The sequence below is a fragment of the Mauremys reevesii genome, linkage group 8 (genome assembly GCF_016161935.1).
Source record: "Mauremys reevesii isolate NIE-2019 linkage group 8, ASM1616193v1, whole genome shotgun sequence".
In the NCBI taxonomy this organism is placed as follows: Eukaryota; Metazoa; Chordata; order Testudines; family Geoemydidae; genus Mauremys; species Mauremys reevesii.
In genome coordinates, this window is record NC_052630.1 from 97,770,744 (window position 1) to 97,793,763 (window position 23,020).

The 23,020-nt window shown below is 45.8% G+C and overlaps 1 protein-coding gene across 10 annotated transcripts in view; it reads left to right on the forward strand.

Annotated features, from left to right (window-relative positions):
* Window positions 1-23,020, forward strand: part of LRP8 (LDL receptor related protein 8) — a 451,875-nt gene that overhangs the window by 374,063 nt on the left and 54,792 nt on the right. For 8 of the 10 annotated variants that reach the window (XM_039486534.1, XM_039486533.1, XM_039486538.1 and 5 more), the window contains 2 exons: window positions 5,133-5,261; window positions 5,919-5,960. In XM_039486534.1, coding sequence (XP_039342468.1) covers window positions 5,133-5,261; window positions 5,919-5,960 — 171 coding nt within the window. The remainder of the gene's footprint in view (window positions 1-5,132; window positions 5,262-5,918; window positions 5,961-23,020) is intronic. The other 2 variants (XM_039486537.1, XM_039486539.1) reach the window with 1 other exon arrangement.

Sequence of the window (23,020 nt, forward strand, 5' to 3'; positions counted from 1 at the left end):
TGTACAATATTAGCTTTCTTTCCGTCTTCTGAAACTTCCCCAGTACTCCAAGATTTATTGAAAATCAATATTAGTGGTCTAGCAAGCTCCTGTGCCAGTTCTTTTAAAACTCTTTTCTGGACCTGCTGATTTAAAAATGACTAACTTTAGTAGCTTCTGTTTTACATCCTCCAGAGATACTAGTTAAAATGGAAGGAGGGTTATCATCACCATATGATGTGACTGCATCATCTGCTTTTTCCCCCAAGTACAGAACATAAATATTTATTAAACACCTTTTTTCTTTTCTGCATTGTTATTGATAATTCTGCTATTTCCATCTAGTAATGGACCAATACCATGGTCAGGATTTTTTGTTCCTAATATATTTAAAAAAAAACCCCACCAAATAAACCCTGCTTAACTCTGTTGTGTCATAGAGTTCTCCTTGTGTCTCTTGGCTTTCCTTATCAATTTTCTACACTTCCTAACTTCTGATTTATACTCATGAATACAATCATGTTCCCCTTCTTTCCATTTGTTATATATTATTATTTTTATTATTTATAGCTTCCCCTCTAAACCAGGCTGGTTTTTTAAAACCAGCACAGCTGTCTTCCTCAATTGTGGGAGTGTAGCTTTTGGGGCATATAGTAAGATGTTCTTAAATGATTTCCAATTATCATTCACATTTTTCTGATTAAATTCTTCCTCCCAGATAATTTGGCTAACAATTACAGTCAGCTTTATGAAATTGGCCCTGTTAAAGCACCAAGTAGATATATTACTAGTCTAGACTATTCTGCTTACACATTATAAATGTGATCAAGACCCAATCACTTGGACCTAAGCTCCCATTAACTTTTTTAGTTCTGTGATCAGTTCCTCTTTATCTGTTAGGACAAGTTCTAATATAGAATTCCCTCATGCTGATTGCAGCACTTTTTGAGTTACTTATTGTTTTTATAGTGGTGAAGGAAAACATCATTTCTGTAGTTTTCATACTTCTGTTTTGAAGGGGATAAGAGATTTCCAGTCTAAATTGACAACTGAAGCAGTGTCTGCTGGCTCCTATCTGTATCAGTAAGATGCTCTCTGTTAATGACTGCTCCCAATGGCTTTTCATTTTTCTGTTAGAATGGGATTGCTTGAACAGTTCAGGCAAACTGGAAAAGAGCTGCATGGCACTGATGGTTCTCACACTGAGAACACATTGAATTAATAATACCATGAGTAGCAATGTATGGGAAGATACTGTAACGATGTACAGTATTGCACAGTTGACTAGTGGCTTGATTTTCAGCGGTTCTGTCTCATTGACTTCAGTGGAACTAACTTGAGTGCTTAGCAGCTCTGAAAATCAGGCTAATGGTGTATTATGAAACTGGGACCAGAGGGAAAGGCAGACTGTCTTCTTCTGAAGTATCAGATGTGGACAGCTGCCAAAGATAGGATACTGGACTTGCCTAGATAGACCAGTGCTCTGACAAATATTTTGTTCCTAACAGAATAAATAATATTGTTGGGGGAAATCATTCATATTTTATTAGTCTTCCCAAGTTTAGCTGATAGTTATATTAATAAACCAAATACATTTTTTAAAAAAACATCAAAATATGGTGTTTTTTGTGACCATTCCATAATCTAGAAAAGAATATAATTTAAACAACGTGCAGTGAGAAATTGTAACTAGCTTCTGCCCCAATGCTGTCTTCTCCCAGAGTTACAAAGCAGCAATTACATACATTATTAGCTGGCTGCCAGCAGTAAGCGGGTGCTGGTTTTGCATGACGTATTGGTCGCCCACAGCTCACAGAAGCAGAGGTTTGTATAGATAGTCAGGGGACTGAGAAGATAAATAAAAGAAATTCACCATTAGCCTTTATGATTTAATGAAACTTCCTTCCAGGTGGTTGGTTGACACTTCTAGGATTATTAGAGGCGATTCTGAGGCCTGGTTCTTAAAGTTGGTGGTGAAATCAGTTGAGGGATGCTGCTGTCCACAGTCTCCCAGCCAGCACATAGAAAGCTGGTTGTCTCTTTGTGTAAGTACTTGCACAGGGTTATGTGAAACACATTTCACAACTGTGTTGAGGCTCCTCCCTTGATAATTAAAACTTCATCCTATCACAGACACGCATAGTCTTACCAGCATTAGTACAAACGGAGAAATCCATTTGAAAACAACTTTTTCTAAAAAGAGGAGTTGGACTGTTCAGTGAGTGACTGTCTAATTGGATGAACATTCCAGAGTACTTATCACAAAATGCTGTGGGATTGTGTAGACTAGTTAACACTGAATATAGATTTTTCTTCGAGTGATTGCTCATATCGATTCCAGTTAGGTGTGTGCACGCTGCGTGCAGTCTTCGGAAAGTTTTTCCCCTAGCAGCACCCGTCGGGTCGGCTGTGGAGCCCCTTGGAGTGGCGCCTTCATGGCGCTCAATATATGACCCTGCCGACCCGGCACCCCCTCAGTTCCTTCTTACCGCCAATGATGGTCATTGGAACTGTGGTTTTTCTTGCTCAGCAAGTTCTACCATGTTTCCCTAGCTTTGTTTGTTTGTTTGTTGTTCTCTGTGCTTATTAGTTAGTTAGTAGTTAGCAGTTGGGCTTGGGGGTTTATCCTCTATCCCAACCGCTTTTCCTTGGGAGGGCTTGCTTACATGCCCAAGTCCCAGCGGTTCAAACCCATGCCGATGAGTGACCCCCATGACGCTTGTCTAAAGTGTCTAGGGGAGACTCACCAAGGCGATCGGTGCAGGATTTGTAAAGGGTTTTGCCCCAAAACCAAAAAGGAGCGAGACTTTCGCCTCAAGCAGCTGTTTATGGAGACTGCACTTAGACCACCCATCCAGCAGCGCGGCAAGACCCAACGCCGAGTTCATCGGTGCATAGCGCCCCAGCGACAGTGATGGAAGCGGCACCATGGAAGGACTCTGGCAGAGACCCGCAGCACCACCACTCCCCTGCGCCGAAACCGGTGGGATTGACCCGGCACTGCTCCCGGAAGCAAGGGAGGAGCAGCTCTCCGTCCTAGAGGCAAGTAAGAGAGGTCCTCCTCGGCAGCAAGAAGCCCTCCACTAGAGCCATGTATCTGGCTAAGTGGAAGAGATTCTCATGTTGGTGTGACCAGCATCATACACCCCCTCTCCAGGTGCCGGTACCCCTCATCTTGGAGTACCTCTTACACCTGGAACAGCAAGGCCTGGTGGCGTCTTCCAGAAGGATACACCTCGCTGCTATCTTGGCCTTCCACCCAGGAGCGTCCTTTTGATCCGTCTTCGCCAACTGTATGGGTGGTCGCTTCCTCAAGGGTCTGGACCACCTACACCCCCAGATCAGACAGTCCCCGCCTGGGACCTTAACCTGATCCTCTCCAGGTTCATGGGGCCCCCATTTGAACCACTGGCAACTTGCTCCCTCCTATATGTGTCATGGAAGGTAGCCTTCCTGGTCACCATTACTTCTGCAAGGAGGGTGTCTGAGGTAAAGGCCCTTACCTCTGACCCACCATACATGGTTTTCCAGGGATAAGGTGCAACTCAGGCTTCACCTGGCCTTTCTCCCGAAGGCGACGTCTCACTTCCACACCAGTCAGGACATTTTCCTGCCCATCTTTTACCCTAAGCCTCATGCCCGTAGCCGGGAGCAGAGGCTGCACTCCCTCAATGTTTGGCGAGCACTAGCTTTCTATATCGAGTGCACAAAGCCGTTCAGGAAGTCGACCCAATTGTTCATACCGGTGGCAGACTGGATGAAAGGGCTCACAGTCTCATCTCAAAGAATATCCTCCTGGATCACGTCATGCATCCGCACGGGCTATGAGCTGACCAAAGTACCGGCCCTGGCTCTTAGGGACACTCCATGAGGGCCCAGGCCTTGTCAGCAGCGTTCTTGGCCCAGGTCCCGATCCAAGAAATCTGCAGGGCCGCAACTTGGTCCTCGGTACATACCTTCACCTCTCACTACGCCATCGTCTGGCACGCAAGAGATGATGCAGCTTTCAGCAGAGCAGTGCTGCAATCAGTGTTTCCTTAACTCTGCCCCCTCCGCCTAGGTAAGGCTTGGGAGTCACCTAATTGGAATCAATATGAGCAGTCACTCAAAGAAGAAAAAACAGTTACTCACCTCTCATAACTGTTGTTCTTCGAGACATGTTGCTCATATCCACTCCAAACCTGCCTGCCTGCTTTCCCCTCTGTTGGAGTAACCGACAAGAAGGAACTGAGGAGGCGCCGGGTAGGCAGGGTCATATATTGACCGCCATGGAGGCGCCACTCCAGGGGGCTCCACAGCCGACCTGATGGGTGCTGCTAGGTGAAAAACTTTCCAACGACTATGCACGCAGCATGCGCATGCCTAATTGGAATGGACATGAGCAACACATCTCAAAGAACAACAGTTACGAGAGGTGAGTAACCGTTTCTTTGAGTCTCACCTTACATGTACTGGTATAAGTTGGAAATAATGCCAATGGAGCTAAGGGAGTTTTAGCAGTGTACAACTAATGTAAGTGAGAGAAGAATGAAGACCACAATGCATCAGTGCATTTTCTTCTTTTATATACCAGGGATTCTATTTCTGCAAGTCTCTCCATCCCCTAAGCTTGTTTGTGGCCTGGTGCCTTTCATTGTGGTTTTTCCTAATTTTTAGCCAACTATAGTTGGATGTGTGCAAAATCTATGCGTTTGTGATTATCCTGTCTACTGATCTCCCTTGTCTTATAGGGGAAATCTCTCTTGCTTCATGAAATTCAGAAATTGCTGTACAAAAGAAATTGCAGCCAAAACAAAAAACAAACAAACAAACAAAACAAAACAAAAAAACCCACCACATTAGCTACTAGTAGATCAATTAATAATAAAAAATGTGTCAGATAAATTATTTGCTGGATATTTAAATAAAAATCAGTTCCGAAGCTCTTTTATTGTGATGTATCTGCATTTGACTTTTGATATTCTAAACATGCCCAATTCCCATTGATATCAATGGTCTCTGCCACTTACTATAGGAATTTTACGTGGATATCAGTTTCAGAATTTGGCCACATTAAATTTACTAAAACCAATATCTCTTTAATGTCTACTGCTGTTTTCATATTTACATTTAGTTTCCTTGTTTTTTTTTGTTTTGTTTTCATTTTTTTTTAGCCAAACAAGTGTGCCCAGCTGAAAAAATTAGCTGTGGAGACTCAAGCAACAAATGTATCCCATCATCCTGGAGATGTGATGGGGAGAAAGACTGTGAAAGTGGAATTGACGAGGCTGGTTGCACTACTGGTGAGTTATATTAATACCTAATATCTGTATAGCAGCTTTCTTCCAAGAGGCTCCTAAAGTGATTTATAGATTGCATATGAATGGATGACTTTTCTCACCAACAAACTCCACAGTCACTCTATATTGACAATGCTGTTCAGCAGATTTTAGGAAGAGTTGGAGCTACTTGAGAACTGTAGAGTAGATTTTGGGTACAACCGAGTATTCTTTTGTCACTTGAATAGAATGCAGTTACAGTTACAGAACACAGCTAGAATTTGGTTAAGATATATTGGTTAGCATGCATACTTGTGCAAAAAGTGCTCTAGGGGCTTAAATGGGCATCAGGCCTCATACTGGATCATGGATGTACTGCTGATTCAGGGGGAAAGAGTGCTTCCTCCTAAATCACCAACATCACTTCTTGCAGAGTCTCTGTTTTATCTGAGGGCTGCCATCATGGTACTGGCTATGCCCACCTCTTGTCAACTTAGTTCTGACAAGATCACACAGCCAGATTGGTAAAGCACTTGACTTTTTGTTGTGTGGCCCAAATGATCTCCCTTTCTTGAGTTAGGTTTCCCTTTGAAGTTCACTTTTTTCTCCAAGACTGTCAGTTCTAATCTTCCAATATAACATAGCTCATTTCTCAGACACTTCATGCATTTTTTTTTTCAGTCAATGATATGGAATCCAAGTTGGAACTGCTGATAACTCTGGGTAACTACACCCTTAAGGGCTCTATCTCTTTCTTTGTTTGTTCCACTGGTGCCTCTCCATGTCTGTTGTCAATGTTTTTTGGTCTTTGGGAAAAGCTTTTGTGTACTATGAGTGAAATATATCCCCAAATTTTGATGTTATGGACAGTATTTTTTCCCTTGTTCAAACATGTATTCTTTCATGATTAAAAACAAAAAAAGTCAATACAGTAAGTGGGAAATATCATAAAAATTTACCCAAGGGAGTTTTCTTTAGCCATTAATTACACATGTGGGAACGGGAATGCAATATTTAATGCTTGCTGATAATTCTATGAACTGTTCAGTGCATTGACGAGTTGATTATGGTCCATTACAAGATTTCTGGGTAGAGTTACTGACACACAATGTTTTTCTTCAGTTATTCACAGTTCTTGTAAGTATTTCCAACCTCCAGTGTGGCGAGATCAATAGATAATTGCCCTTAAAATACTATGCAGGCATTTAGAAGGACATATTCTGATCTCATATTTATTGGGGCAACCACATTGACTTTATGTGTTCAAGAGCCGAACTGACTTTAGTTGGTGGGGGCGTATCATCCTTCTGTTTGTCATCATGCACCTTACAACATAAAAGAAATTGTTCTCTATGTCCATAGTGAAGTTCCTTTTGCCACTGTACATGCAGCTCAACCCAGGACGTATGTTGTACAAGAAAACAAGCACATTGTTAATGGTGTATTTCAGTATCAAGTATTCTTCTTTGAGTGCTTGCTCATATCGATTCTATTCCAGGTGTATGCGCGCCCATGTGCGTGATCATCGGAGATTTTTGCCTTAGCGGTGTCCATGGAGCCAGCTGTGGTGCCCCCTTGAGTGCCACAGTCATGCGTCAGTATATCAGGCGCCGCTGGCCCAATTTCCTCTCAGTTTCCTCTTACCACCCGTTGGTCATCCTCTTAGCAGTGGCCTTCTTGGGGCGCATGGGAATGCCAGTTGTGGCAATGCCCCTTTGCACTGCTCATCGGCCGCCGCCTCAGGACAACCGCTGGTGGCAGTGACGGCACAGGGCTCAGTGCATGAGCCATGCTTAGTGATCAAGGCAGAGGGAACTGCACTCAGCCCTAAGCCTCCCTCCCTTATGGGGGAAGATGCCCCAGAGCCTCCCCCGGCTGTGCAGTCATTGTGCTTGTCCCCAGATGAGGCGGTTGTGGGACCCTCAAGGGCCAGCCTGACAGACAATGTCAAAGAACACCAGGCCTTGCTACGGTGGGTGGCCAAGAACTTGGACCTGGAGATGGAGGAGATGGCTGAGCAGGTGGACACCTTGTTTAATGTCCTGTCAGCCTCTGCCCCAACTCTTGTCACACCAACAGTGCATAATGGTGTCCTTAAGATTGCCAAGGGCCTCTGGCAAACTCCTTCCTCCATTCCTCCCACTTCAAAAAGGGCCGGAAAAACTTTGTCCTAGCCAAGGGGTTTAAATACCTCTATACCCACCCTCTGGCTCACTAGTGGTCTCTGTGGCCAATAAAAAAGACAAGCAGGGTATACCAGTTTGACCCCCAAAAATAAAGAGCTCAAAGCAGTGGTCCCCAACCTTTTCGTCTGGCGGGCACCAGACGAAGGACCACTGCGGCAGTGGAGCACCTGCCGAAATGCCGTCGAATTTCGGCGGCATTTTGGCGCCAACGCCTCTTGATGACGGCGCTTGCCATCAACAAGTGAAGTCATCGAGAGGCGTCCCCGCCGAAATTCGGGGGCAACGCCTCTCAATGACATCACTTGTTGGCAACAAGCGTCGTCATCGAGAGGCGTCCCTGCCCAAATGCTGCTGAAATTCAGCGTCATTTCGGCAGGTGCTCTCCCGAGGGCCAGGATGCGGGCGCATTAAGATGCCCCCGTGGGCGCCATGGCACCTGCGGGCACCGCGTTGGGGACCACTGGCCCAAAGGGTTGGATCTGTTTGGAAGAAAAATTTATTCAACAGCCAGTTTGCAGTTCCGGGTGGTGAACCATCAGGCCTTCTTGGGCCGTTACAACTTAACTTACAGGAGCTGGACATAGTGTCTCGTGGTTACACCCTGCAGTTTTCGGCCGCTCCTGCCTTCTACCCCAATTTTCCCACCCCTCTTCAGGGACCCTTCTCATGAGCAACTCCTCATTCAAGAAGTTGAGAGCTTCCTGCACCTGGAGGTGGTGGAGGAGGTCCCTAAGGACACAAAAGGAAAAGGGTTCTATTCCTGCTACTTCCTAATCCTGAAAGCAAAAGGGAGCCTCAGACCCATTCTGGACCTGCGACACCTCAAGAAATCTCTTAAAAAGTTGAAGTTTTGCATGGTCTCTCTGGCCTCCATCATCTCCTCGCTGGATCTGGGAGGCTGGTACGCCGCCCTTGATGTGAAGGATCCCTATTTCCATATCTCCATATTCCAAGGACACAGATGTTTCCTCCGTTTGATAGTGGGTGAACTCCATTTCCAATTTACGGCATTTCCCTTTGGCCTCTCATCGGCCCCCAGGGTGTTCACAAAATGTATGGCGCCAGTGGCCCCTTACCTGAGACGTTGAGGGATCCGGGTCTTCCCGTATCTCGACAACTGGCTCATCAAGGGCAGGTCTCGGGAACAAGTGCAGAGGAGCCTTGATCTGGTGCATTCCACCTGCCGCGACCTGGGCCTGTTAATAAACGAGAAAAAATCCACCTTAATGCCCGTCCAGCAAATAGAGTTCATTGGGGCGGTTCTTGACTCCACGCGAGCCAGAGCCTGCCTTCCAGAAGCGCGTTTTCAGGCCGTGTCAGACTTGATCTCCCATGCAAAGAACCACCTGCTCACCACGGCTCACACTTGCCTGCGGTTGTTGGGCCGCATGGCTGCGTGTACATATGTGGTCAGCCATGTCTGGCTCCATCTCCGGCCTCTGCAAGCCTGGCTAGCATCTGTCTATATCCCCAACAGGCACGACCTAGACTGGGTAGGCTGGGTGCCAGACCACATCCGCTTGTCCCTGGATTGATGGCTGGACCCCGGGTCAGTGTTGGGGGGAGTCCCCTTCGTGACCCTGTCATTGATGCTGGTCTCGGATACTTCGGACCTGGGCTGGGGAGCCCACCTGGGCAAGCTGAGCACCCAGGACTGCTGGTTGCGGGACGATCTGGCCCTCCACATCAACGTCAGGGAGCTAAAAGCAGTTCGCCTGGCCTGCCAGGCTTTCTTGCCCCACCTGAAGGTCAAGGTGGTGCAGATCTTGACAGACAATACCACCGCAATGTAATACATCAACAAGCAGGGCAGTGCCAAGTCTTTGGCCCTTTGTCAAGAAGCTCTCCACTTTCAGGATTTTTGTGTGTGGCATGCCATTCATCTGATAGCCGCACACCTGCCTGGGACTAAGAACATTTTAGCAGATCACATCAGCAGGACTTTCTTGTCTCGCCATGAGTGGTCGCTCCATCTTCCAGAGGTGGGAGACTCCCCAGGAGGACCTGTTAGCGTTTAGGCAGAACAGAAAATGCTGCACGTTCTGTTCGATTCAGGAAATGGACAGGGGCTCCCTATCAGACCCCTTTCTCATTCCATAGTTGGGGTTGCTGATGTATGCCTTCCCACTAGTGCCATTGATTCACAGGGTCCTTGAGCAGATCAAGCAAGACAGGGCGAGAATTATCCTAATAGTCCCTGGGTGGCCTTGCCAGCACTGGTTTGGCACGTTGCTGAGCCTTTCGGAAGCTGCGCTGCTGCAGCTGCCCCTCTAGGCAGATCTGCTGTCTCAGAACCATGGCAACCTTTTGCACCCGACCCCAGCGGTTCTGCACTTGATGGCTTGGCTACTGCATGACTAAGCGCAAACAAATGGGCATGCTCAGCCTATGTTCAGCAGGTCTTGCTGGGTAGCAGGAAACCCTCCACCATAGCGACTTGCCTGGCCAAATGGAAAAGTTTCACATGCTGGGCCTAGGAATGGCGTATCCAGGCCTAGCAGGCCCCGCTGCAGGAGATCCTGGATTATTTACTGCACCTCAAACTCCAGGGTTTGTACCGATCATCAATCATGGTCCACCTGGCCGCTATCTTGGCTTTCCATCCTCCAAGGCAGGTCAGTCTTCGCTCACGAAGTGACAGCACAGTTTTTGAAAGGTCTACCCACACGTCCGAGATCCCTCCCTGGGACCTGAATCTCGTGCTGTCGAGACTCATGGGGCCTCCCTTTGAGCCTCTAGCTTCCTCCTCTCTCCTGGAAGGTTTCATTTCTGGTCGTGATAACGTTGGCCTGCAGGGTGTCCAAGATCAGGGCACTTACTTCGGAGCCTATATGGTCTTCTACAAGGATGAGGTCCAGCTGCAGCCACACCTAGCATTTCTGCCCAAGGTCATTTTCCAGTTTCATACTGGCCAGGACATACACTTATCCATCTTCTTTCCAAAGCCTCATGCGTCAGATGAGGAGCGCAGGCTACACACCCTGGATGTCAGGAGGGCGCTGACCTTCTACACAGATAGAACGAAACCGTTCCGTAAGTCAACACAGTTGTTCCTTGTAGTGGCAGACAAAATGAAAGGTCGCCCAGTGTCTGCTCAGAGGATTTCGTCCTGGATCACAGCCTGCATCCACTACTGCTATAAGCCGGTGAAGGTGCCTCCGCTAGCGATCATGACAGCACACTCCGCTAGGTCGTCAGCTGCCTTCCTGGCACAGGTACCAATCCAAGAGATCTGTAGGGCCACTATCTGGTCATCTGTCCACACGTTCGTGTCTCATTATGTGCAACAAGCTTGAGATGATGCTGGCTTTAGCAGAGCAGTGCTGCGAGATCGTGAACTCTGAGCCCACCTCCATTAATACTGCTTGAGTCACCTCGAGTGGAATCGACATGAGCTAGCACTCAAAGAAGAAAAATTGGTTACCTACCTTTCATAACTGTTGTTCTTTGAGATGTGTTGCTCATGTCCATTCCATTAGCCTCACTGCCCCTCTGTCAAAGTTGCCGGCAAGAAGGAACTGAGAAGACATAGGGCCAGCGGCGCTTCATATGCCGACGCATGAGCGCAGCACTCAAGGGGGCGCCACAGCCAACCGTATGAATACTGCTAAGGCAAAAATCTCCAGTGACCACACATGTGGGCTCGCACACACCTAGAATGGAATGGACATGTGCAACACATCTCAAAGAAGAGCAGTTACAAAAGGTAGGTAACCTTTTTTTTTAGTGGATTGTATTCATAAACTAAACATACGGAAATGAGCCATTAAATAAATGAATTTAGCCCAGTACCATTTTGGATCATTCTTTTCATTGTTGTAGGTTCAAAAGAACAGCAATAACATAATCCCATAGAAAGGTTTGATATGACTCACCAAACTGATCTATAAGTAACAATTACATTATAGGGATGCATTTTTCAAAAAGCCTCAGTGATTTAAGAGCCTAAGTCCCATTTTCAAAAGTGACTCAGGGCTTGTCTACACTGCCCCTCAGTTCAGACGAAGGGGGTGTGAATAGCAGTGCACACCAAAGTGCTGCACTACTCCCCCATAGGGATGCTGTGGGCACAAAGGTCCCAAGTTCACACTAATGTAGTCTCTTTGATGCGCACAGCGATTCACACCCCCTTAGTCTCAACTGCAAAGCAGTGTAGAGATGCCCTTAGAAGCCTAACTCACATTGACTTTCACTGAGACTTAGGCTCCAAAGTGCCTGCCTCACTTTTGAAAATGTGACTTAGGCTTTTACATTTTTTGTACCCATTGTCTATATGTATGTCTCAATATAAATTGCCATAAAAATACATACTATATGCATTTTGCTTTTGCACTGAAAAGAAATTTGGATTAGAGGATGTTTCAGTGCCGCATCAGAACTACTTATTTCTTGAAAAGGTGGTTTGTTTATTTTTTGAGTGCTGAATTAATGATCTTAAAACAATTTTAGGACTAAAACCTGCAACCCTCATTTCAGTTGCACTACTTATACAAACAAGGATTGCAGTATTGAGTCCATTTTTAATAGAAAGCTGTTTTAAATTGCTTGCATGTAACTTCATTTTTTCAATGCTTAGAAGTAACCCCTAAAAAGGTAGTAAACTGTATTCTAAGTATAACTTTATTTCAGGATAATTATGCTATTAATATGGATTTAGAAACCGCTGAGAATTTCCTTTCTGGGAATTTCAGTTGATGTATCCTTTGTTATCTTCAGCTTGTTCCATGCACATGTGAATGCTTAACATGGAAATTACTTGGAGGACAATTTTTATCATCTTCTGAAGCTATGAAGTAGCTGGTGTGAACCAAATTAGTGGCTTGTGGACAGGTGTCCATACCACAAAACAGCCCCCAGTGTTATGGATGCCAATTGGCAGCCACAGCGGAGAGGTCAAGGACTGAGCAGAAATGTAGAATGAGCTGCTCTCTGAATCTAGGACTGGGCTAAGGCACACTGGTAGGAAAGTATTTCTACTGTTTTATCTTTCCTGTGCATTAAAACAAATAAAAGGCTTTCAATCTCCAGGCTTGTCAGTCCAGCACTTTTCACATGAATTAAATTCACTTTTTAAAAAAGCAGACAGAGTGGAAAGTACTGAAGTGCTGTAAAGAAGGCACTTTAGATGTGGTTGTTTATCAAATTAAGGATTCTTTTCTCATGGACGAGGACAAATATGTTGTCTTTGCTATTAAACTCTGAGTACTTGTGGAGGATTGATAGCAATCCTCTCTTTTATCCAAATCTGATAAACCTCACTAAGCTTGTCTACTGATACTCTGTTAACATTCCCGTTTCTTCTCTATTTAGAATCTTTCTTTATCCCTTTTCTCTTATCTCTTCAGTACGCTTCATCCTGATTTTTAAAAGAAGTATATTTCTAAGTCAAAATCTCTTTTCTATGCTGACTTTGTTGTTGTTTAAATGAAGCTTCATCCACAACTGTCAGCTGCAGCCTCTCAAAGCAGAGCTCCCTGTCATACTAAAGGCTGCTCCTTTCCAGAGCCAGAAAACACGTCGAAATAAAAATATAACCTAGTTCTCTGTATAAATGTTTGGGTGGGAAGTTTAATTGTGTGCAGAGTCATTTCCATGTCGAGAGCTTGCCCGTGCCATAAACAAGCTGAAGATGACTGGGGATAGCAACCGAAATGTCCAAACTCCTAGCTGTTTCTAAATTCATATTAATAGCATTCTTATTCTGAGCTAATGTGACACTTTGGACACTTTTAAACTAGGGCCGTTCCCATTTATTGATTGGAATAACTGGCTTTTAGTATTATCATCCTTCAGAAGATCTTATGCTGAATGTGGAAGTTATGAATGTCATTTCGGCCTATACTCCTGCTATTATATTATTGTGCAGTGCTGGTAGCATTACACTGGTAGCTGGAGGCCCGAGGCAGGTGTAACTCCAGACAGACATAGTGCCAGGGCTATACAAATACAGAGTTGAAGGACAATCCCTGTCCCAATAAGCTCTCTGGCTAATTTAAGGCAGAACGTCAGAGTGAGTAGAACAAAGAGTAGGAAAGAGTAGGGGAGAGAAGACCAAGGAAGTGGTATTTGTGAGGCACAGAATGTAAGAACAGCAAGGAGTCCTGTGGCACCTTATAGACTAACAGACGTTTTGGAGCATGAACTTACGTGGGTGAATACCCACTTCGTCGGATGCAGAAAGTAAGAAGTCATCCCTCCCCACATGTCAATATAGGCATTGGGGAGGCTCAGCTGAGCAGGCTCAAAGAGAAGAGTGAAGTCCAGAACTCAGTGGCAACAACAAATAATATGGCAACAGATCACAGGCTCTGGTTCATAAAAATTACAGGTTTTCTCGCAGAGATTTTTAGATGCTCGTTCTACAGTCAGCTCATGGACACAGCCTCAGGGCATTGTTATGTCACATCACTGGAGAACAAACTGATATGTTACATACTCCTCTTTCGCCTTTAGTCGTGCGTAAAAGACTATTACAGAACTGTTGGCAAGATGTAAGGCTTTTAGGGCTAGATCCGTGATCGGCAACCTTTGGCTCGCAGCCCATCAGGGTAAGCCCCCAGTAGGCCGGGCTGGTTTGTTTACTTGCAGCCTCCACGGGTTCGGCCCATCGTGGCTCCCCCTGGCTGTGGTTCGCTGTTCCAGGCCAATGGGGGCTGCGGGAAGCGGCGCGGCTCAGGCCACCTCTTCCTGCAGCCACCATTGGCCCCAGGGATGGCGAACCGCAGCCAGTGGGAGCCGCGATCGGCCTAACCTGCGGATGCTGCAGGTAAACAAACCATCCTGGCCTACCAGGGGCTTTCCCTGACGGGCTGTGTGCCAAAGGTTGCCAATCCCTGGGCTAGATCCACAAAAGGAAACAAACTCAGCCCTGCAATGCCTAATGTTTGGGTGCCCTGCCACCCAATGGAATCCACAGCCCTGAGTTAGGTACCCAGGATCTGTATGTAATGCATGGGAAGTTAGGCTCCTGAGAATGGGATTCACAAAAGCCAGCAAGATGACCAGGGAACCACCTAAGCTAGCCAATAGGAGATGCTGGGGAGAAGAGGAGCTAAGCCCCACCCAACAAAGGTAGTTAGGTACCTAATGGGAGGTGCTTCTGTAACACCAACAGACCCCAGTCGCTGGCGGGCAAGATTGAACCTGCGACCTCTGGAGCTTAATGCATGAGCCTCTACTGCATGAGCTAAAAGCCATATGGCTCTTAGCTAAGGCTGTAGAGCAGACTCATTAATCTCTCTCTCCCTCCACTCAGGATTCAGAGCCATGAACTCTCTCCTCGAGTTAGGGCTGACCTAACTTACAGGCATTTCTCATAAAACACAGAGGAGGTGGTGATGTCTACTAGCGGACTGCCCTGCTGCAACAATACTATGCTGAGTAGTCTTATAGGGTTTTGCCAAGTGTATGTAACATAGGTCATCCACACCCAGTAGGGTTCAATCACAGGCTTTGGCAGCCCACCAGTTCTTCTTAACTGTCATCAAGTGTGATCAGAAGTAAATGTCAATAAGACTAGCACACAGGAGAGCCTTGCTGCAGGGAGAAAGATGCCACTGGTAGGATCATGCAGGCTGCCCATGTAAATTGCTTGTAAGCTCTGCTTTGGGCCAAGTTTCTGACCACCTTGTTAGCAGGCAGCACGCTCGCCACACATCTGGCCATGAATGCAAGTAGGCTGGAGCACATGTATTGGCACAATATGTGAATGATGAGTAAATTTACTCTGAGTCAAGACCATCAAAAAATCTGTCTCCGGGCATCATATCCTACAAACAAATGCTTGAGCATATAGGCAGGCCAGGGAGCATGCACTGGCATGAAATATGAATCCTGAGTGCAATATTCCTAGTCAGAAACATCAACAGGGCTATTCTTCCTGAGCTATCTGCACCTAGGATCAACAGCATGGACCACTGCTAATCCCAGTCAGAGCTGGATTAACTGCTTACATAGCTAGGCAAGACTACTTGTGTGGGTCTGTTAGGTACGAATTGCTGCAAGGGACAGAGAGATAGTTGCTCCCGTGAGTAATCCACCTCCCTCCTGTAGCTCTCCTTGGAAGACCTATACAAAATAAGCAATAACAAGCTTCTGCTCTTATTGGTGAGATCTGTTTTTAATAAAACAACTTTGTAATGGTGAGATCTGTCAGCCTGTGGAATAATCTTGAAAGAAGCAGTGCAAGGCTCCATGATGTGAATCATTCAAACTACAGTGGATAAAGCGCCAGTGATTTATGGGTCCAGATTTGTGCCAACAAAGACTGCTGCTGCATCTGGGATTGTGGGGATAAATCCCAGTGCTGAGGTGGCTGAGTACCTGAGTGTAGGTGCAGATCATGCATGTAGCAGTCTAAGTAGTAGGATTTAAACCCACAGTTTAAATTCTGGGTTCACAATTTTTTAAATGGCAAACTGCACCTTCATAAATGCACTTTCCCACCACAAGCTCAGGAGATGAGCAGGGAACCACCTAAACTAGCCAATAGCCTTTGTTGAGAACGAAGCACAGAGAAATTCTTTTCTCTCCAGGGTACTGTAATTAAAGCCTCAACTTAGGATCAATGTAGACTTTAACCACTAGCACTGGGGATCTTACATCCATGGCTGGCTTATATTACTGACCAGCACTTTGTAAACCCCTCTTTGATGCTGCTTTTAAGATAAAAGCCCATAATGGAATGGGGTTGTATGGAAAAAAAGAACATGCAGCAGCAGGAGCCCTAAGAGAAATTCTGACTAACTCTTGAATGGGAGCTCTGCCACCCTTTATAAGGTATAGGGTGCACCTCTCCTACGCCACTACCACCCATATTGACTCAGCTCCGCTGGATGGCTTAAAGATCTCTCCCCTCCCCTTTTGAGTCTCTAGTTTCACCAGCAGCCCGAGCTGGGGCCTGTCGTGATACTCAGGCCTGAAATTGTGACCCACATGTGTGCAGGGGTGCAAAGGGGCAGGAAGGCCCTTTGTTACTGTGTTCCTTTCTCTGTGGACCAGCCACAATCTGTCAGGTTCTGCCAGTGCAGTCATTGCTATTGTAACAGGATATTTTCCAGTAATTTAACTGTACTTCCAAGACACACCCATTTGTGGTCCAGGGGAATCTGTGCACTCAGTGGATACATCCTCTCTCATTGATCCCTTTGATTAGTTGTTTAAGGGAACATTTTTATCAGACAGACATGGAGAGGACCAGGGGCTCTCACAGGAATCTCTTACGTGAACAGCCTTGGGTTGTTTAAACTGAAAATGTCTTTTACTAAAAGTAAAAACAAAGAGATGAAATGGAGGGAGGTCTCCCTCTGGCACAGCACATGCAATAGCAGGAAGGGGTGGAACATGTCCTCTCCCCCTATTTTTCTCCATGTGTATCCCTCTTCTTCCCCTTCCCTCATCTAACGACATACAGGTTTTTGCCCCAAAAGGGACTCCTGTATTTGCCTTTTCAGTGTTGTATAAAACCCATGTAAATGCTGTGACTAAGTGCTGGTCACAACACTGTATATTTCTATAGTGCCCTTTTAATCGGAGGGTCACTCACTGAGTAATTCAAACCCTCAAGGCCCTGCATGTCCAGCCCTGCTGACGTCTGTCTGGTCACTACTTGCCTCCGATGCACTGCTCTGCACTCTGCCAGGTCAGCTCACGTTCTTGTGCCCCTGGGCTACTGCTCCCACAAGTGACTCCTGGCCAAATCCTCTGTAAATGCAAATGGACAAAACTCCCTTGAGGTCAATCAAGTTGTTCCCATTTACACCAGTAGAGAACTGTTTGTTCTTCTTCGAGTGATAGCCCCTATAGTATTCCCCTATGGGTTATGTGTGTGCACTATGCACTCGGAGCTGGAGAATTTAACAGTAGTATCCGTTGGTCCATGCATGCTCCCCTATCTTGGAAATTCCTCTTTGACCCTGTTCACCTGCTCACTTCACTTTCCTCCTCGAAGTCCTTTCTCTAGGGTTTGATCTTGCTCCCATTAAAGTCAATGGAAAGATTCCCATTGACTTCATTGAGTGTTGGATCAGGCCCTCTCAGTCAGTCTTCTATTTCTGACCTTTTCCCCATTATTCCCTCTTTCATTCCTCAAACTCTAATATAATACATTTAAAGAACTAACAGGATGTATATGTAGCCATAAGTAAGGCTGCGAGTCTGTCACGGAAGTAATGGATTTCTGCAGCGGCCGGTGCAGCTGACCCTGCTTGAGCCTGCTTGAGCAGCTCAGGCAGCCCCGGAGCCAGCCACACCAGCTGCTGATGCACCCCTCCCAGATGCAGCGGCAGTCCTGGGCTCCCCCCCACCCAATCCCCTGAGCTGAAGTAGTGGTGCCCCAGGATGACCCCCCCAGGCACAAGCAGCACCCTGGAGGCCCCATCCAGATCATCAGCAGCAGCGCCCCCAGAGCCCCCTGGAGCACCTAAGTGTTAGTCAGGGGTATTTATAGTAGACAGGTCCCCCACCGTGAATTTTTGTTTACTGCCTGTGACCTGTCCATGACTTCTACTGTAAATACCCCTGACTAAATCTTAGCCTTAGCCATAAGCATCTCGCTGCAGTTCTCTACCCTCCTTGTTTAGTTTCCATGTTGTGTGTCATTTATACTGTATGCGCCTCAGAGCCAGGATCTGACATTTATACTTGCCAGCAAAGCACCATGCACACCTGCGATTCAACATAAGTAGTGATACCTCTCACAAATACCTCTTCCCCCCATGCGTTGGGTAAGTAACAGCCCCGTAGGCGCAGAACAGGTAGGTAACTTATCCGAGACCACAGAACACAGGAAGTTTGTGATGCAGCTGAAAATTGACTCCTGCCTGCCAGTTCTGTGTGTATTGGTTACTGAACTGTTTTATCCTCTCCCAGCCACCTGATGGACAAGCAACACCATAGAGCAGATGGAAGCATCAGCTAATGGCAGAGAGGGGTTTCCACTCTGTGCACCCACACTGGCACAAGGTGGATATAATAAAAATAATACTGGCCTGATGAAAAACTCAAGCAACATGTCACCCCAATGTCCTTTTGTCTTTCTGCTGAATGTTATAAAATATAACCGGGTTTCCCAGCTGAAGGGGACGTTTTCAGTGCAGCCTGCGGGGATTTGGCCATATGGATCCTGTAAGTGCCAAATCCCTGCTCACTGTGCTGAGAACTTCCCCTTTAGCGTTAATATAGACCCAACTTGGGCTTCCTTTAGCCTAATAAATACATTATTTTTTGCTTTACAGGGATCAGTTTAAATCAATATATGCTAGTAAATGTTAATTTCAGCTGACACACTGAAATTGACCAAAAAAATCCATCGGTATTGGTCAGTGCAACTACAGCCTCCCCCTGCACTTTGCGCCTGTAGGGATCAGCTCAGCCCAGGCCAGTGGTCTCCACTCTGCCTTGTCAGGACCGAAGTCTTCCCCTCATGTTGCATCTGCAGGGATCCAAGTGTCATCAGCAGGGCAAGGAGCTCTTTGGAGCTCTGTTGTCACAGCCCTAATCCCTCACGAGAAAGCCAGCAGCATGGGGGCTGTCCGCGGGCAGGAACCATTCAGTGGTGGGGTGTCCTCCACTGTGGCTGAGAGCTCATTCTTCTCCTTGCAAACCTGGCTAGGGGTCTCTGCTCTGCCGGACCAGGCTCACAGCTTCTCCTGCACCTTGTCTGAGAGTGTCTTGGGCTCCTCGTCTGTGCAGGGAACCCCCCTGGAGCCCTGCTGTTAGCGCTGCTTTAACCCCGACGCCCTTTCAATTTCCCATGGCTGTAAAAATTATAATAGTTAAAAATAAAAAAAGCTATCTTAATAATTGACATTGAAAAAAAAGAGAAATCGAATTCCACCAAGCCTTGTTATCGCTATGAATTCTGTTCTTTGCCTTCATTAATTAGCTACGTACACTGCTTGCTGTTCAGTCATATGCAGTTTCAGAGGAAATCAAACACACAGGACCAAATTCTGCTCTGAATTACCCCATTGATTTTAGTAAGATTGTACTCATGCAAATGGAATAAGTATGGGCCCAGTGTCCCATTCTTAATTATTTCAATGTGTGATGAAAAAAAATTTACTTTTCGCAAAAATCTTGCTATTGTGGGAAAATAGGTATATGCTGTGTGCACTTGCATTGGTGGAAGAATCTAATATTATCCACAAGAATGGAAAGAAAGTGATTGTAGGTTTAACAAATGAAAGGCCTTCATAAACAAGATTAAGTAGGAAAGCAATGATATCCTCTGGGGTTCACATGATGTTTAATTACTGGACAGCTGGAGGGTTTAATGCTTATGCATTATGCCCAGGCTATCCAGAAATTAAACATCATGGAGAGCTTTGACTTCATCACTGCTTAAAGTATTAGATCTCCTGCAAAAGCAGTAGAAATTACAGGAAAATCCCCATTGTTCTTTAGGAAATATATCATTCCGTATTCATATTTGTTTTGCGCTATATAACAACAAGAAAGCAAAAAAAAATAACCTGGTGGCTAGCTATAATTGCACCCTTACAGTAAAAATGAGGGTAGTTTCCAGATGAATGTATCAGTGTCTAGCATAATTAAATGTAAAATCCTACATTAATGCAATGTTAAGGTAGAGATTTTAATTGTACATGTCAAGAAATTCACACTTAGGACCAGAGTTTTAGCTGTGCCAGAGCTCTGCTCAGTGTAGCTGAAGAGATGTGGAGGTAAAGGTGGCTGTTAAGCAGACTTTGCTTTTTCCTAATGTTGGAGCCAGCTCAGGCATAATGTACTATTCCACAACTGATGCAGAGTGATGTCCTGCCCACATCCCAAGCAAACAGAACGTAGTTCCTGGAATCTGACCCTCAGTGTTTCCATAGCAGCCTCAACTTTTCTTCCTTGTCATTCCATAGCTGCCAGCCATACTGCACATCATGTACCTACACAAAGGGGGGGATCGATCTAAGGCCACGTTTACACTTACCTGCTGGGTCGACGCGGCAAGTTCGACTGCTTGGAGTTCGAACTATCGCGTCTGATCTAGACGCGATAGTTCGAACTCCGGAAGCGCTAGTTCGAACTCCGGTACTCCACCGCGGCAGGAGGAGTTGCCGGAGTCTACCTTGGAGCCGCGGAGTTCGCTTCCGTGGCATCTGGACGGGTAAGTGAGTCGAACTAGGGTAGTTCGAATTCAGCTACGTTATTCACGTAGCTGAATTCGCGTACCCTAGTTCGACCCCCGACCTTAGTGTAGACCAGGGCTAAGATACACAACTTCAGCAACGCTATTCACGTAGCTGAAGTTGAAGTATCTTAATTCGACTTACCTGGCCATCCTCACGGCGGCGAGTTGACTGCCGCGGCTCCTCCTGCCGAGGTGGAGTACGGGTGTCGATTCACGGATCGATTTATCACGTCTAGACTATAAATTGATCCCCGATAGATTGATTACTACCCGCCGATCCGGTGGGTACTATAAACATACCCCTAGAAGACTTTTTGGGTGAGAGAAGGTCCATAACTCTGTACCTTTTAATCCCCAAACATAGCTTTCTACTACTTAAACTAAAAGAGAATCTGCTTTAGGTATAGAAGTTAAAGGGCTTATGTTATGATGAGACACATTTGAACAGATTGGACATTCCTCCCTTTTAAGAGCAGTGGTATATATAGTTTGCTCCCTCTAGCCGCTACATTGTAGCTCTATGAACTGAGCACAATTTGCAAACGTTATTTCAAAACCAAGTACCTTCAAACATGGCACAGCCCTTTTCCAAGACTATGGCCAGGAAACGTCTGAGGCTTTAAAAGAAAGTTGTTTTGTGAATTGGACAAGCACAAAAACAACATCTGAAAACTTTCATCATGGCTGAAAAATGCTATTTTTTTTACCCTCAGACAATTAAATAATTTGAATGGATTTTGCTTGCATTTTCCAAAAAAGTCACCTCTGAGCTGAAGTATAGCTGAGAAGGTTTGGTCCATAATTAGGTTAGTTTTTTTATAAAGTTTAAAGCAATGATTGCACATATGAATGTAGAATTAATGTGTCATCTCACCAGTAGTGCTGGTGGTATGAACCAAAAATACACTAAGCTGCAGCCCTAGGGTTGCCACCTTTCTAATGGCTGGTAACTGGACTTCTGAGGCCCCGCCCCCTGTTCCACCTCTTCTCCCAAGGCCCTGCCTCTGTTCCTCCTCTTCCCCAAGACCCCTCCCCTGCTCCACCTCTTCCTTCAAGGCCCCATCCCTTCTCTGCCTCTTACCCTCAAGACCCCGCCCCCCGTCATTCGCAGTGACTTCACGAGCACAGCCAAGGCTACCTTGCCCACCACCTGTGGCCTGCGCAGGGCCACACAACACCACAGGCTGCACGAGCAGCCTGGTCCCGGAGGCAACGGCTGCTGCTGCGCTGCCTCCTTCCTTCCGCTTAGGGTTGCCACCTTTTCCACAGATCAAAAAAAATGGACATCAGGGCTTGCCAAATGGCACCAGGACACACAAGCCGAAATCCAGACTGTCCAATGAAAACTGGACCGGTGGGAACCCTACGCAGCCCTTTATTTCTAAGTACTTTTTATACAAAAACTGTAGAAGTGAAAGGCCAAATCCTAATCCCATTGAAATCAACACCAAAGGGATCTCCATCCCGTTAACACCCGTGGAATCAGAGCCTTGGCCTAAGAGTGTTTGCTTCCACGTTTATTCCTATATCATCGTTGATTTCCTTTTACGGAACTTCCCATTTGAATTGCTGTAGTTTTTAGGCCAAATTTTCTAAACGTGGTCATAATCATTTACATACCTATCACAGCGCACCCACCAAATAGCAGCGCTGCCAGAATTGCAATTAGAGGCCAAGTTGTCCTTTGAAAATTTGGCCTGTGTTTATGGTAGTGTTTTTTTCCACCCCTACTGCTGCATCTAAAAGGAATCTTTGACTGCCCACCCAACACAAGCCAGCATGCTTATATTTTATTCCAAACATATATTTGTAAATTGTCATTGCAGTTTCACTCCACCTTGTTTGGGATCTCAGGTTCTGGTGGAAATGCTGGAGTAAAGGGTAAATTTTGCACAAGGTTTTGCATGGCAAATTTTAGCTTTCTCCTGATTTGTCTTTTGCTCCAGAGGAGTTAATAATATAGTGTGCTAAATGCTGTGAATATTCAGGTCTAATGATGCGGTGAACCACAGTAAAAAGAAATATCGCTTCTTGTGAAGAATTCCCTTCAAGCAGATTAAATTAGTGGAGGTAGAGATTTTTATGGGGCAGTGACCTCACTGCTTGTAATGTGAACACAGCTTTGTACCTCATTATTCAGCAGAGCTAGACCTCTGGAGCCTGCGTTTCTCTCAGTTGTCATAGCTACTACAAGATTATCTGACTGAAGTCAGGCTTTCTATTTTGAATGTTTTTTTCTTACCTGTTCTGCCCATTGATTCAGAAGCATTTCTCTAGGGAGGGGAATGTTGTTTTTCTCCTCTCTGCCTTTCACAGACGTTCCTATGGGGCCATCCAATCAATAAATTGGCTTTTGCTTAAGAATTTGGAAAATAAAATCTGTTTTTCTCAGATGGCTTTGAGACATGTGTAAGTAGCTATGCAGTGATTGACAGTAGGTGTTTAGAAGCTAC